At 34.3% G+C, this 15,783-nt stretch overlaps 2 protein-coding genes and 1 non-coding gene across 6 annotated transcripts; 2 read left to right on the top strand and 1 right to left on the bottom strand.

The window, feature by feature from the left end:
• The first annotated feature begins 47 nt into the window (after positions 1-47).
• On the top strand, positions 48-129 carry TRNAS-AGA (transfer RNA serine (anticodon AGA)). The gene has a single exon. It is a non-coding gene; the product is annotated as a tRNA-Ser (tRNA).
• Positions 130-292: 163 nt separating this feature from the next.
• Positions 293-5,924, top strand: LOC107406649 (centromere protein C). 3 transcript variants are annotated; one of them, XM_048475328.2, is made up of 13 exons: positions 293-590; positions 905-1,089; positions 1,184-1,272; positions 1,365-1,470; positions 1,586-1,740; positions 1,902-2,932; positions 3,022-3,127; positions 3,833-3,906; positions 4,131-4,233; positions 4,632-4,708; positions 4,921-5,029; positions 5,145-5,252; positions 5,593-5,924. In XM_048475328.2, the coding sequence occupies exons 1-13, from the start codon at positions 429-431 to the stop codon at positions 5,718-5,720; spliced, it is 2,433 nt and encodes an 810-aa protein (XP_048331285.2). In that variant the 5' UTR covers positions 293-428; the 3' UTR covers positions 5,721-5,924. The 3 variants fall into 3 exon arrangements, with proteins under 3 accessions (XP_048331285.2, XP_048331289.2, XP_048331287.2); XM_048475332.2 differs by having other exon boundaries at positions 294-590; positions 3,028-3,127; XM_048475330.2 differs by having other exon boundaries at positions 294-590; positions 3,833-3,903.
• A 168-nt stretch (positions 5,925-6,092) lies between these two features.
• Positions 6,093-10,661, bottom strand: LOC107406640 (putative disease resistance protein RGA3). 2 transcript variants are annotated; one of them, XM_060813972.1, is made up of 2 exons: positions 7,280-10,661; positions 6,093-6,961 (listed from the first exon to the last, which is right to left on the bottom strand). In XM_060813972.1, exon 1 carries the CDS (start codon positions 10,147-10,149, stop codon positions 7,315-7,317), a length of 2,835 nt encoding a protein of 944 aa, XP_060669955.1. In that variant the 5' UTR covers positions 10,150-10,661; the 3' UTR covers positions 6,093-6,961; positions 7,280-7,314. The 2 variants fall into 2 exon arrangements, with proteins under 2 accessions (XP_060669955.1, XP_048331277.2); XM_048475320.2 differs by having other exon boundaries at positions 6,093-6,845; positions 7,280-10,655.
• Between the last annotated feature and the right edge of the window lie 5,122 nt (positions 10,662-15,783).

Here is a 15,783-nt window from a genome sequence, read left to right as displayed (position 1 = left end):
AAAACACTTTATAAATAGAGAAATTTTGGCAGTCGTAGCACAGCCCAGTGGACGTGCCGGAGTGGTTATCGGGCATGACTAGAAATCATGTGGGCTCTGCCCGCGCAGGTTCGAATCCTGCCGTTCACGATTTCGTTTTTCGAGATGCGCCTTTTTTTTTTTTTTGTTTTCAGTATATTTTAAAAAACAAACACTTAACATAACGTCTTTAAAAAAAAAATAAATAAATGAACGTTACGTCAGGGACATATTTGCAACAAAAAAAAAAAGGGTTAAAACAAGAAAATCACAATAAAGAAAACAGCGTGTACCGTGTACGGTATACCTTCTGCATTCCCGCTTTTATCCCTTTTCGAAAATCCCACAGTCTCTCTCTCTCTCTTTGCATCTTCTAGGGTTTTTCAAAAACACAAGCCATTTTGCTAGAAATGGTGACCGATTCATGGGGCTCCGATGTAGTTGACCCACTTCAGGGATACTGGGGAATCTCTCTCTTCCCGAAGACCTTCGGAGTCTTACCTGAACCTTCATCAAAGCCCTTCGACCCCGATGACGACCTCCTAGCCATCCACAGCCACCTTAAATCCATGGTACCTCTCACCTCAATTCAACTTCTGTGTGTGAATTTCTCAACTAGTACATATCTCCGACTGTTTTTATTTTTATTTATTTTTTCAAATTTCGTCATGTTTGCTTGATCTTCGAGAAAATTTGCATTTTACAATCGCTTATGCTTGCTGCGAATTTGTTTATGTTTCTTGAATTTATTCTATGTTAACCTGTTGTTCAGAAATTCCCAATCTTCAATTTTTTTTTTTTTTTTTTTTTTGGTGTGTGTGTGTGTGTGTGTGTGTGGGTGTGATCTATTATCATTGCTCATATTTGTTCTCTTGCCTTTTTTCAGGCTTTACAAAGTCCTAGTAAGCTTAAAGAACGGGCGAAAATCATTTTAAATTCTGGAAATATGAGCTGCCAAGCATCAAAAGATAAAAATGGAACTGTTCCTGCTAAGGCTGAAGAAGATCCTCGAGAACGAAGACCAGCATTGGGCCATAAACGAGCTCGCTTTTCTTTGAAGCCTGATTCCAGGTAAAACTTGTGCTTGTTGTCTTAATTTTTGTCACACAGGCCCTTTTGCTTTTTGCAAAATAGCGCTTGAAGCATAATGTGTATTCTTTTACAGAGAACCTGTTGTGGGTTTGGAACCAACTTTGGACGTTAAAAAATGGAAAAACCCGGAGGAGTTTTTCATGGCTTATGAAAGGCTCGAAAGTAAGTTACATTTTGTTTTTTCAACTATACAGAATCTTTACTGCAGATGTTTCTTGCAAAACTAGATTTCCTGAGCTTCGATTGTCACTTAGATGCCAAAAGAGAAATACATAAGCAGCTGGGTGGCAATCAATCAGATTCAGATCAGCATAATCCATCTCCAGTTGCTTCACGCCGCCGCCGACCAGGAATTATGCGGTAAAATCAGCATTCTGTATCATCTATTTCCTTTTTATGCCTGTTTTAATATGAAGTATGCATTCTGTTTCTTTTTCATTCTGTTTACAAGTCAGCCTTATCATTCTTACCCCAGGAGGTCAACCAAATACAAACATCTCTACTCTGAAGACAATGATAATGTTGCATCCTCTCAAGAGACGTTTGAATCAAGCATTCTCAGTCCATCTTATCACAGCTCACAACGAGAAAACGATAAAAATTTTACATCACAAGAAATGGAATCAGCTGGTAAGCACTAAGTCTCTGAAAGAGAGGAAGTTCAGCCCATTTTCCCATTCATTCTTCATTACTTAATGTGTTTTTGCACTTTTAATTGCTTTTAATGTCTCTAACCTGTTAAATTCCATGCCTCTTAGATTGATTAACTATAATCTAAATATGTTCAATAGGTAAGACAGGACATATGAATGACGAAATGTTAGAAGATCTGCTGTCTCACAATAATGAAGTCCTTGAAGGGGATCAGGTTATGAAGCTTTTACAGCATCACTTGCACTTGCAGATCAAGCCACTTGATATAGATGAATTATCCCTTCCAGATATCCAAGATATTTCAAAGATAGGTCTGAAATCTTCAAGGGAAAACTTACCAAAGTCTAAACATGGCTTGCCACCAATAGATAACATATTAAAAGGAATAAACACTAAAACCCCTCTGGAGCTGAGACATGGGACAGAAAACTGTTCAGCTTCTCCCACCCTGCTGAAGAACCCATTTGCTTCTGTGGCATTGTTAAACAGGAAAATTTCTCTAACAAGTCCTGCAAGTGACCCTTTCTCACCACATGATATAGATCAGTTGCCTGGGACAGGAAACTGTTTAGCTTCTCCCACCCCGCCGAAGAGCCCATTTGCTTCACCAGCATTGTTAAACAGGAGAATTTCCCGAAAAAGTCCTGCAAGTAACCCTTTTGCACCACATGATATAGATCAGTTTCCTGGCAGAGAAAACTGTATAGCTTCTTGCACCCTGCTGAAGAGCCCATTTGCTTCACCAGCATTGTTAAACACGAGAATTTCCCTAACAAGTCCAGCAAGGGAACCTTTTTCACGATGTGATATAGTCCAGTTGCCTGTGACAAATCCTTCTCCCATTGAACATATAGGCAAACAACTTGGTTCGGTTGATGTAGGCAAGCAGTCTAATAAAATGAAGCCACCTCTAAATGAACAAGATAACAATATTAGGTCGCATGAGGTGGCTATTAGAGACTTTAGTCAAGCATCTGAAAATTGTGTGACTGAAGATTCAAGTAAACTAGGTGCTTTTCCCGATGCATCAAGCCCATCTTATGTCGCTGTGGAGAACCAGTTTAGAGGCAGCAACATTGAAGGCATAGTTATGAATGAAAACTTAGGCTGGTCTGATGCTCATGAGGATGAGGATACTCAAGCAAATAGAGCCACTGTTGAAGAAAAGGTGTTTAACTCTTGACTTTTTTAGATTTTGTCATTGCCATAGAGAATTGTGAATGGTGGAATGTTACAGTTATGATGCAATGTGATAAGATACAGGTGGAAGATGTACCAAGGGAAACAGTGGCTTCTGCTCAGCACAATCTTGAGATGATGGACTCAGTGTTGGATAATTCTAATGGTATCGAGAGTCAGTTAGGTATGACAATGACTTGCTTGTTATGCCATGTTGAAAGTATCATAAAAAGTTACGAACACCATTCAAGGATCCAGCTATTTTTGCATCCATCATTCTCCAGAATGCAGCTTCCTGAGTTACTGCTTAAAGATCTAGAGCCTATTTCCTTCCATACTGTCATATTTTACCACTTTGACACAATAAACACCTTTTTCTACAGTCAATGGACTCCCATTAATTACCTTTTGAAATATAATTTTTCTTTCAAAACTATGGGTTTGAAATTATATAATATCTTCAATTCCTTTGTTTTTGCAACTTTTTTAGCTTTCTCAAATCATAATTTTTCATATCTTTCTCTGGCATGCATACAAAGAAATGTTTATTCTGTATAAGAATCGCACATAACCAAGCTGTTTATTTAAGTTGTAGTAATTCAAAAATTCTAAAAGGTTCAGAATGAACATCATTGAATTTGATTTATCTCTTTCCACGTTCTAGATCTTAAAAACCTTCTTTTACTTTCCACAAACCTCTATTGCATGTTTTCAGATTATAAGGCAGCATTAAATTGGGTACCCTTCATGCTCTTAACTCTTTTCTTTCAACACCCAGAATTAGGTTGTTCTCGTTTTAACATTTGAGACGCTTTAGATCATTTCTAAATTTCTAATTGCTTTTATCTGTGCATTTTCTTCTTTCATCTAACCAATAAATTATTTACAGCTTCACCTGAAAACCATACAATGGATGGACAATCCGGAAACCTAGACAATGATGCAGAACTGCATAACGAGGTTGTCTGTTTGAATATTCCTTTTTTATTTCTTTTTTTTTTTCGGAATAAAAAAAAAAAGGTGAAAAAAAAAATAAAAAATTCCTTGGTGGTGGAAAATATTTATACCTAGAAGGCTGAGTTTACTCTTGAGTACTGTTATATTTATTTGCCTTTCATTTTCTTTCAATGATAACTGTTTCAATAAGTTATGTTTAAAGTTTTAACTTTTAGTGTCTTATGAGACAGATAATCGAAGAAAAATCAAGGATAACAGTGGATAAGCAAAGCAAAGTGAAATCACGTCGATTCAAAGGACACAAAGAAATTTCTAGGCGGAAGAGCCTTGCAGGTGTTTGTTCATTCATGCTAATTCAACATCATTTATATCTTATAACAAAGCTGCTGTTATTGCTGAAACTGTATGAGAATGGCACATAACCAAGCTGTTTATTGAAGTTGAAGTAATTCAAAAATTATAATAGGTTCTGAATAAATATCATTGAATTTGATTTATCTCTTTCTGCATTCTATATTTTAAAAGCCTTCTTTTACTTTTCATGATCCTCTATTGCATGTTTTCATTAGATTAAGGCAGCATTAAAATGGGTACCCTTTAATCTTCATGCTCTTAACTCTTTTCTATCAACACCCAGAATTAGATTGTTGTTGTTTTAATATTTAAGATGCTTTAGATCATTTCTAATTGCTTTATTTGCATTTTGTTCTTTCCTCTAACCAATAAATTAGGTACAGCTTCACGTGAAAACCATACAGCGGATGGACAATCCAGAACCCCAGACAATGATGCAGAACTGCATAATGAGGTTGTGTGTTCGTATATTCCTTTTTTTATTTCTTTTTTTTTTTTTTAAATAAAGAATAAAAATTTAAAAAAAAAAAAAAATCCTTGATGTTGGAAAATATTTAAACCTAGAAGGCTGAAATTACTCGAGTAGTATTGTGTTTGCCTTTCATTTTTTTCTGTGGTAACCGTTTCAATCAGTTATGATTAAAGTTTTAATGACTTGTGAGACAGATAATCCAAGAACAATCTAGGATAACAGTGAATAAGCAAAGCAAAGTGAAGTCACGTCCCTCCAGAGTACCAAAAGATAAAGAAATTTCTAAGCGGAAGAGCCTTGCAGGTGTTTAGTTGTGCTAATTCAACATTATATCTTATAATATCAAAGCTATTGTTATTGCTGAAACTGTTGGTGGTTGATTTTCTTTTGAAATTTTTGACGTACTTTATCTTCTTAGGTGCTGGTACAATTTGGAAATCCGGGTTAAGACGAAGCACCAGGATCAGAACAAGACCCTTAGAGTATTGGAAAGGGGAAAGATTGTTATATGGGCGTATACATCAGAGTGAGTATTGGATTTTTCAGCATGAGCAATTACTTATATCTCACCATCGTCTATCTTAGATTGTCTTGCGAATCTCTCAAGTACCCAGATTTGTGACGTCAAAGTTATTGCATAGTTCACATTCAGAATGCTTGAGTAAAATCTTTTTAGTGATTTCTGTTGATACCCTATGATTTTAGGTTTTATAACGATCCACTATAGCTTTGTATCACAGTGTTGACAATAGATGTTTCTAAGTTGTAGGTTTCATTTAGAGCTTTTGCAACTGTTCATGAAAGATTTGAACTCCTTTAAGCTCTTTTTAAGTGTAAGAATTTATATGTTCCATATCTTCTTGCAGGTCTTGCGACGGTTATAGGACTGAAGTATGCTTCTCCTGCCAAGGACGATGGAAAGCCCACTCTCAAGGTGAAATCCTTCGTCTCTGATGAATACAAAGAACTTGTTGAGCTAGCGGCTCTGCATTGAGTTAGACTGTACCTTGAAAGATATGTTACCATGACTTTATTTTGTTGAGTGTTCCAATTTGGAAACTATTCCTGTTTCTGAACTCGTCTCCATGAAGCTAATTTTTAATTATACTGTATAAATGCCGAGCAATCATGTAAGAAGCACATGTTGGTGTCTTGATCTTGACTGGTAATTTCATAACAATATAACAAGATTTTTTTATCAAGGATACGAATATATGATTCATTTTTCTTCTATCATTTAAAATAAACATTTTTTTAGTCTCGGCTGGAGAATCACTTGTCTAGAAACAAAGCCAAAGGAAATGAAAATTAAGGCAAATACTTGTAAACCGTAATAAAGAGAAAGTGGGTAGAAGATTTTATCATGTATGATGCTGTAATTCACGATTTTATAAAAATAAGGTCTACTTTGATACGATGTATAATTACATAAAGCAATTGTTGGATTGTCCTCCCGTAAGTAGCAAATCCCTGAAGGTCCAACAAATCTAATCATAATTATAATAGCAATCCACATAACATGAACCTTGATAGGCATTGTCAGCAAAGGAAAATTACACACACAACTTGGAATCCTTATTGCCGACTTACCTGCTAGCATTCTTCGCTGGTCTTTCCTTACCAATATGGATTTAAAAAATGATAGTAATATAACTAAAAAATCCCTAAACCTTAAGCTTCCATCTGCAGAAATTTGTTTCTGCCTCTACAGGAAATTACAAATATACAATGCGTTAATGTAACCATAGAGCGCAAAATTATGCAACTGGAAATTCTTCTTGTACGAACACATAATGACACTCATAGTTTTGTCCAAAAATTAAAAATAAAAATAAATATAAAATAAAAACTCATAATTGGTACAATTGAAGTAAAGAAGGTTTCAATTCAAGCATATAATTAGAGCCCCAACTAAAGACCCCACTCTCAAAGTCTCAAAAGAAACGAAAGCAACTAAGGAGAATAGAAAAGAAAAAGATGAGTCGCTGGACTTATTTGCTTTTGACACCACCACTCCAAGCAACTTAGATGCAAGCCGTCGGTCATAAAACCTCTTCTCCAGTCAGCTACAGCCACGACCCAAGAGGCGCACAATCTTTCCGAAAATAATCTCATTTGCCTGTGATATCCAATCCCATAATATGTGTTTCAGTAACAATGAACCTCAACTTTCAGAAAATTTTTGCAGAATTATAAGAATGAACCTCGAAGGTAACAAAAACAGAATTGTTTAACCTGGAGAAATTATGAGAAAATATTAAACCAATTCATGGAAATTCACTTTGACACTGAACGCTAAGAGGATACAAAGTATTGGGAAGGAGGAACAGAAATTGGTTAATCGTTGAAGTTGGAAAATACTCTTTACTCCTGACCAGGGATAGCAAAAAAAATTGGATGCTCAACCTAATATATTCCCTATGTTTAAAGAACATTCAATAACTACTATACTTTATTTGCAGACTAAATACAAAAATTAACACGTGAGCAGTTTACCATTTGGTTACAAGTCTTCAGTAACATTATGAAAAAGAAAAGGCGGAAAATAGTTACCTGAAGAGGAAAATTTTCATTCAGACAGAAGTAGGTTAAAACATTTGAATGTTTGGGATATGACATATTTTGTGCCATTCCTTTCCTGCCCCCTTTTGACAGCATCTCTGGAGTTTGACACTATCTTCTATTATCAGATTTTGCAGTGGTACTTTCTGAAGAAAGTTTGGTAGTTCTTCCAAGCTCTTGCACCCACTAAATTTCAAGGAATAGAGACGAGGCATTATGATTGCAGGACTATCCACCTTCCACCCTGGGATGCCACTCCATTGCCACCACTCCTTGCATCTAAACTTGACTTCTTTTAGTTTTGGAAACAAAACAGCCGATGCTTCCAACGCGTTCCCAGTGTAATCTATTTTTACTTCCAAGAATTCAGGTCCAATTGTTTTCAACTTGTCCAAATTCAGAATATTGAGAAACTCAAGAGATGGTAGTTCCCCTAAAGGAGGCAATACCTCGCAAAAGTGGCAATTTTTGATAACCAACCTTCTCAAATTGGTCAATGACATCATCCAACTTGGGGAAACAGTGCTACCACCACAGTAATCGATGATCCGCAAAGTTTCCAGGTTTGGATGTGGTCTTATAATTTTCAGTAGATTCTCTTGCCTGCCCATGTTAGCGTCTCCATCCGTCCGGAAATCTAGACTCAGCTCGCGAAGATCTTTCTTAAGCGAAAATTCTGCCAGCCTAGCTAAAACTGAAGGTGCATTACCCAACCCATTAATGTAGATACGCTGAAGACGTTTCAAGTATCTCAAATTGTCTAAATGACATGCTGTCCTGGTGTAACGCTTATAATCAGCTACAATGAACACATCCATTGTACGGAGAGAACTCAATTGGCAAATGCCCGTTGGAAGATGGTCGAGAAGAAGACTTCCAGAGATATAAATATGCCTCAAACAAATTAGTTTCCCCACAGATTCGGGTAATTTTTTCAGACGTAAACAACACTCAAGTTTTAAGGTTTGCAGATTACACATATTACCCAATGTGATAGGCAACTCTTCCACAGGATTATGAGACAAGTTCAGATATCTCAGATGGACAAGTTCACCAATACTTTCTGGGAGATGTTGGATGGAGCATCGACTCAAATTTAATGTCCTAAGACTTTTCAGATGGAAAAAGTGATCAGGGCTTATGGTAGCAATACTTGAAGTACAAAAAACCATGAGGGTATGAAATTTTTTTCTTGTCAAAATAGAGACAGGGATAAGGGCGTTGGGGGAAAGCATCAAGGTCAAATGACGAGCATTTCCTCCAGTTATATCCCGTATTCCTTCAACAGCCTTTATTTCTGTGATAGAGTATTCGTTCCTTGTGAGAACTTGTGCAAACTCATGCACAATATCGTGCATCTTACATTTGACAATATTCCCGTCCTCATCTTTTATAAAATCTTGGAAGAAAGATCGCATAGCTAAGTTGTCAAAACATTCTCGACCCGTTATTTCCATCTCGATATTCTTTTTCAAAATGAAATAACCTTGTGACATCCACTGTTGGATCAAATCATCTTTATCAATCAACTCGTCTTTTGGGAATATGGCACAGTATGTAAAACAACGCTTTGCTATAGGAGACAAATCGTAGTAACTCAACAGCAATGGAGAAAAAAGATTCCTCTTTGCTTCATCCAGGTCCCATATTTCGCTGTGTAATACATCCTCCCATTGTTGTTTAGTCTTTTTAAAGCGCATGAAGCTCCCTAAAGTTTTTGCTGCAAGAGGCAAGCCTTTGCACTTGGTTGCAATTGTCCTACCAATTTGTTCCAAGTTTTCCCTATCTTCCTCATTTCTTCCCAAAAATGCTACTTGACTAAACAACAACCAACAATCTTCTTCAGATAACTTTTTCAAGTGAATCATGTTTATGGGTTCTCCCATCATCATAGCAACTTCTTCCTTCCTTGTGGTCACCAAAACTCTGCTGTCTACATGACCATATTTAAGAGTTTGTTTTAGTTGTTCCCATTTCTGATAGTCATCAGTCCACACATCATCTAGGACAAGAAGAAATTTCTTGTCTTCAATTGATTTAAGTATAAGTTGCAACAAAGATTCCAGCTCAACTAAAGTTGAGGCCTGGCCAGTGAGTTGTTCAATAATTGCCCTGGCAACCTTGACCACATCAAAAGGATCTGAAACGCAAACCCAGATTCTCACATCAAAATGGGATTTGACCATAAAGTGATTGTAGGCTAGTTGGGCAAGAGTGGTTTTCCCAATCCCTCCCATACCTACCACAGGGACGATGTTAAGGTTCCTCCCATCTGGGCTTCTAGTGCTGGAGTGGAGTAACTTTCTTACGAGATTTTCCTTATCCTCATCTCGACCACGTACCTCAGATGAATCAATGATAGAAGTAGTTTTTGGCCTTTCAGGTTCTTCATCTACCCCACCTCTTATTGCTTTGAAATTGTACAAGCCCTTTCTCACTGCAATATCTTGCAGTTTCTCGTTTAGTTTCTTTATGTTGGCAGCAATTTCATAGCGGAGACCCACTTGAGTGACTTGCCTAGAACTAGAAGCAAAACAAGGGAAGAGGAAGGAGAAGCATACCTTGTTCTCCGTAGGAATATCAGATTTGATAAGAACATGGGCGTTCGCGCTCCACACATCCAAAACGTCAAGCATGTCGTAGGATACATCTTTGAGCTCTTCTAACCAGAGTCTGACATTGCTATCGCTCAGTTGCCTCCTCTCAGCGTCCTCAAGCACTGCGTGAATGGCTTGGAGATTGCACTTCAGATTCTCAGCATCCTTCTCAACTCCCATCACCAATTCCACACGTTTTCCAACATATCTACCAACAATTGAAACAAAGTGGTCTAGGACTACAGCAACAAGTGCATCAGCCATTTTATGGAAGGTGGATATTATACGATCGAAAGAAGATTACTAATGATTTCTATAGTTTCAGGTTTCCTACAAAACCCAGCCTGCTTCAACTTGAAGAAACCACTTTAAAGATCTCACGAAAGTAACTATCTATTTTAATAAAGTAACAACCAAAAAGCGCGTTTAGGTGATTTTCTTTTCTTTTTCTTTTAGAATTATTACGCGATATGTTAAATTATAATTTATTAAATCCGATGCTAAATCCAATGGATGAAGTTTTAACATAGTTTTATTATTATTATTTTATTTAATATCTTTTCCGAAAACTTTACTAACTTAATTTAGTGCTAAAACGATTAACACAAAGGATTGGTCCCCAAAGTTTTTGCTGCAATTTTGCTACCAATTTCTTCAAACATTTCTTATTGTTATTACCTTTAAAATTGTACGTGTCCTTTCTCATGGAAATATCTATCTTGTAGTTTTTCATTTAGCTTTTTAATAATTGCCAGCAAAGCATTTTCACAGCGTAGAAGACCAACTTTGATGACTTGCCTAGAAGAAGCAAAACAAGGGAAGAGAACAGAGAAAAAGCATACCAGCTCCTTCCTTATAATTGAGATGCTGTTTCTTTTTTAATATGTATATATCATATATACTTTTACAAAATTAAATTGTTTGAGACAACAAATGGTGCCCCCACTCTTTGTCTCTGTCTCAGCCTCCTCTCCGCCACTTATGACTTAACGCGTGATAGAAAGTCCAACTATGAAATTTCCATTTCCAAAAACACAATAGGGACAATAACTGCATATGATATAACTCATTGTAGACTTTATGATAATGGACTTGACAATAGACCAGCCTACATAAAAGTGTTCTGCTTGCAATTCAAGAATATCTTTACACATGCCCTCTCATTAAAACAAAACTATCAAAAGCTTATGGGAGATGTTAGAACTACTAACTGCTATGTTACAACTATTTTTTTTTTCCATCACATAATATACATCTATAATTGAGATTTTTGAGACGAGAAAGCAACCAAAAAAAGGAAAACGTGTGTATGGATCTGGGCTCAACAATCATACTATAATTCAAATCCGTGTAGAGAAGTTGGTTTTCGGATACGTCCAAAGGGCCCTTTGCCTTTTTATGTTCTTATCTTCTTCTTATTGAACTTCTAATGTTGCATAAAACATTGAGACAAGCTTTTTACAAGAGCTCTCTTTGATTCAATTTACCCCCAAAAAATAAAAATTAAAAATTAAAAAATTAAAAAATGAAGTAGCTCTCTTTGATATTGCACTAGTTTCTCTACGCTAAAACAATAATATTATATTTATCACTGTTCTCTGGCCTTTTGCCGGTTATCGTCAAGCCGCAAGAAAGACTGACAAACCCATTCCTTCCCGTTAATTGGTCCAGCCCACTGAGGATGACAAACCCAACAGGATGCAATTATTATAAAAAAGAAAAATTTAGAGTGCTGCTATTCACACACGTAATTTTCTCTTTACACTGCATATATGTAAAATTACTAAAAGGCGCTTCTTTAAATAGTTTTTAAAATGCTTTTCCTTGAGGTTTTATTATTATATTATATTCTCCAATAATTACACTAGCTGCCGGCCAAGACTCAGTAGTCACCAATTGTTTCTATCACTTTAAGAGATATTTATCATTTCATCTTATCGATTCCGGAGACCAGAATATTAATATTGAGTGAGGCTTCTGTTTTATTTTCAATTTTTTTTTTTTTTTTCCCATTTGGGTGGAAGATTGATGACGAGGTTAGAAAGATGTTAGCAAGTATTGCCTCAATGTAATGAGGAGATCATAAGAGTTTCTGGCAAATCTGGAAAATAATGGGATGAGGAAATGAGAGTTCAGCTAGACGGATTGTCATAAAGATTGATTCTATGATTGCACTTTGTAAGAAAAAGAAAAAGTTCAAAAGGGGTTTTATGTAATTTTATATAAATAAAAAAATATATGCAGTGTAAAGAAAAATTCACTGCGTGTAAATAGTAGCACTCTTAAAAAAAATAAAAATAAAATTAAGAGCATGAAGATTCCCCAGCGGTAGTGAACTTTTAAATGGTCACTAAATACAATCAAAATACCTTTATCTCTTTTAGGATGCTAAGGATAAGCCAACCTCTATCCTTATCCTTCCAACTTAAAAAAGCAAAAACACATTTTGTCATTGAATACTGATTGAATATATTGAATCCACTACTGGTATTAGTGCCATTTCTCAATTGGTGTTGGCAGTGAAAGTAAGACCCGTAACTTTTGTACTCTGGTTAAAATGATCGAGTTACCGCAGAAAATTAAGAAAATAAGCACCGCTTCATAATTGAGAATTTGACATTCAAATTAATTTTCAAGCGTCTTTTTTCAGATTCAGCAACCAATTAATTGTCTTGTGGTTGTCCAGCCGCATAATGTTACTACAAAACAAAATCATCTTACGAATTATAATTGTTTATAGGGTTATCTGCGCTTTTAGTTCCTTAATTGTAGGGTGTTTGTCATTTCTACCCCTGATTTTTTTTTCTTGACAGTTTTGCCCTTTAATTATGATGTTTGTTGCACTTTTTTTTTTCTTATGTAATTTGAAAACATTATCAATTGTAAAAAAAAAAAAAAATGTCAAAAAAATGCCAAAATAAAAGGAATGAAACAAATAACATGGTAAAAACATAGCAACACGGAGAAAACTGAATACCAAAAGATGAGTTGAGTAGCCTTTTGCATCATTACCTTTTGAATAGCAAATAACATATATATACTTTCTTTCTTCTTCTTTTTTTGGGTGAAAAAAATAACATATATATACTTAATTGGTATTCTGGTTTTCATGATTTTATTGTCGTTTGGTCTCATTTTTCATCCCATTAGTAAATTAAATATTAACATTTTATCAGATTACTTGGTATCTGAAATTTGTGTTGGAAGTGTACATTATATCAGTTTATTCATTTACGATTAAGGGGTTTAATGTGAATTAAAAGTGTAATACAAAAAACCTTTATATGAACTATAAAATGAGAAAAATCTGTCTACTTCAACTATTTCTGGCTGCTAATTCTTAATGGGGTCCACGAAATGTCACAAGTTGACCTTAAGGGGTCTCAAGTTTCCACAAAGCCGTATCCTTACAAAATGATATGGAATATGGTTCCCTTTTTTCTTTTTTTTTTGTTTGGGTATGAATGATTTAGAAGAAAGCTTCTATTCCAAATTGATGACAGAGACATTTGTGCATTGCTCTGGGTTTCCTTCCTTTCCCCCTTTTTTAAAGGTAAAATCCCTTGTCCTATTCTTCATAGCTCACAGCTCACGACAGCATCTTCATTAATTGCTAAAACTTATTATTTCATTTAATATAAATTGACCAATAAGCAAATTAAACTCCCTCCTCCTTCAATGACTAATTTATGATTTTTTTATTTTTTGTTTTTCTTTATGTACATAGAATTATAGCTTCTTCTTTTTTTTTTTCTTTTTTTTCTTCTGTATGTGAAAATAACTGCATTAATAGCCACATAGAATTATAACTATTAGCTAGACTTTATAGCACATAAAATTCTCCTTCCGTTCATGAATTGCTATATAGCAATTTACAGTATAAATACAGATACCATTCTACCTACGGTGTTTCTACACATTTTCCTGTTAATTTTTATACATTTTGACAAGTGGAATTAATTAATCCATATATTGTTTAACATTTTGTATATACATATGACATCAGTGACGAAATGTATCTTCTGTGCCACGGAACGACCTATTTTGCTACATGTCCACATGCTTACTATTCAAAATAGAGGTGCTTTCAAGTAAACTTCTCCTAACAAATTAATGAACAGCATAAGTATTTGCTGTTTTCTTTTTTTTGGCCCTTTTTATAATTAGTTAGGATATAAATATACATTTAAAATTAAGATGTACAGATGAATCCAGTTATAATTTAAGATCATCAAGGAGTTTTGAGTGTTAACTTGTCCATCAACATAAAAATGACATGTATACATATTGCATCATCCTCTATATAATATATAAGAATTATTTTCTTAATATTTTCTGTCGTTTCTCAATATATATATATATATATACACACTCACATATATGAATTGGCTATACGATATCATTTTTTTATTTTTTTTTAACAGATATCATTTTAGTTACGCATGCTACTAAATTACTAATTAATACTTTTTACTTGCCACTTTTTTCCCCCCTTAGAAATCGTTAGAAAACAGTTTATCCTAATTCATAGCTAATATATAGTACACACGTAATTCTATTCAATTATTAATTAAATTTCTTTTATATTAATTTTTGTTACATACAAGTGTACCTGAAATTTTCTTAAGCCACTTGTATATCTTTTCTGCTTGATCGCTAGCAAGCCAGCTAGCAAAATGTTTTGTGTCTTATGCATATTAAAGGTAGGTAGCCATATAATCTCATAATTAATTGTAAAACAATCCGTCTATATGTTATTGTAATATAATTATCATATTGAATATAGAAATCTCATAAGTAGTTGTAAAACAATCTGTATGGATGATATTGTAATATAATTATCCTATTGAAGCTAGAAAAACCAACTCTGTATGGATGATATTGTAATATAATTATCCTATTGAAGCTAGAAAAACCAACTCCATGAGATTCTCATATGAGTTTTGGTTCTATATAAATCAAAAGATGCCTTATGGATTAGTCTTGTTACCTAAATAATTGTGCCAAATGTGTTGTTTAAATTATTCACCAGTCCTTGGATTATGCAACTGATTAAATTTAATACAACCAGTCCTTGGATTATGCCACTAATTAAATTTAATACAATTCTATGATCAGTTATTTGATGTGAGATATGTCGTTGTTTGTGTCGGCTCCAACCAAGAAGAATAATAAAAGGACATATTAATTAATTTTTCCATATCTTAAAGGAAATGGATGTCCAAATCATTAAGAAAAAATTGGCCTCAATGTATTTATTGGGCATAATTTATGCCCAACAGAAGTAATACACAATTGGGATAGTCCTTAATTACAGGATTACTGATGATCCACATCTAGGCTTGATTTTGTAATTTCTAGAAAAATTAATCGGTTTAGTAAACAAATATTTTAAACTTGTTGTAGTTTTTAAAGTTAACATTTAAATGTTTGGTAAATAATAGTGTTTAATTGTTATAACTATAACAACTGAAAAACACATTGATCATTATTAATATAATCTGGTCTTGTTATAATAATATTGTAACAAATTTCCTTATTTTTATTATAAACATTTTATTTGACATAATAATTTTTTATTCACCACAACTAACATAAAAGGGGAAAAAAAAATGGTATATCGATGCTCATTTATTATAAAACTATAAATTGAAAACAAAAATCAAGTTTAGAAATAACGGTCAAAATTGGTATTTTTAATGATAATGAGTGAGAGAAGCTAAAATCGAAATCTTAGAAGTTATCTTCTTGCTGCTGATACTTAAAATCAACTTCTTAAGAGTAAAGTTTAGATTCTTAGAGAATTAATTTTTTTTTTTTAGTGTTAGCAAACATCTAAGCTAGCTTTAGATTATTTCATATTTAATGAGTTTTGAGGCTTCAAAAACAATTCCAAAC

The sequence above is a fragment of the Ziziphus jujuba genome, chromosome 1 (assembly GCF_031755915.1).
Source record: "Ziziphus jujuba cultivar Dongzao chromosome 1, ASM3175591v1".
NCBI classification, from domain to species: domain Eukaryota; kingdom Viridiplantae; phylum Streptophyta; class Magnoliopsida; order Rosales; family Rhamnaceae; genus Ziziphus; species Ziziphus jujuba.
This window is presented reverse-complemented; position numbering and strand designations above follow the sequence as displayed.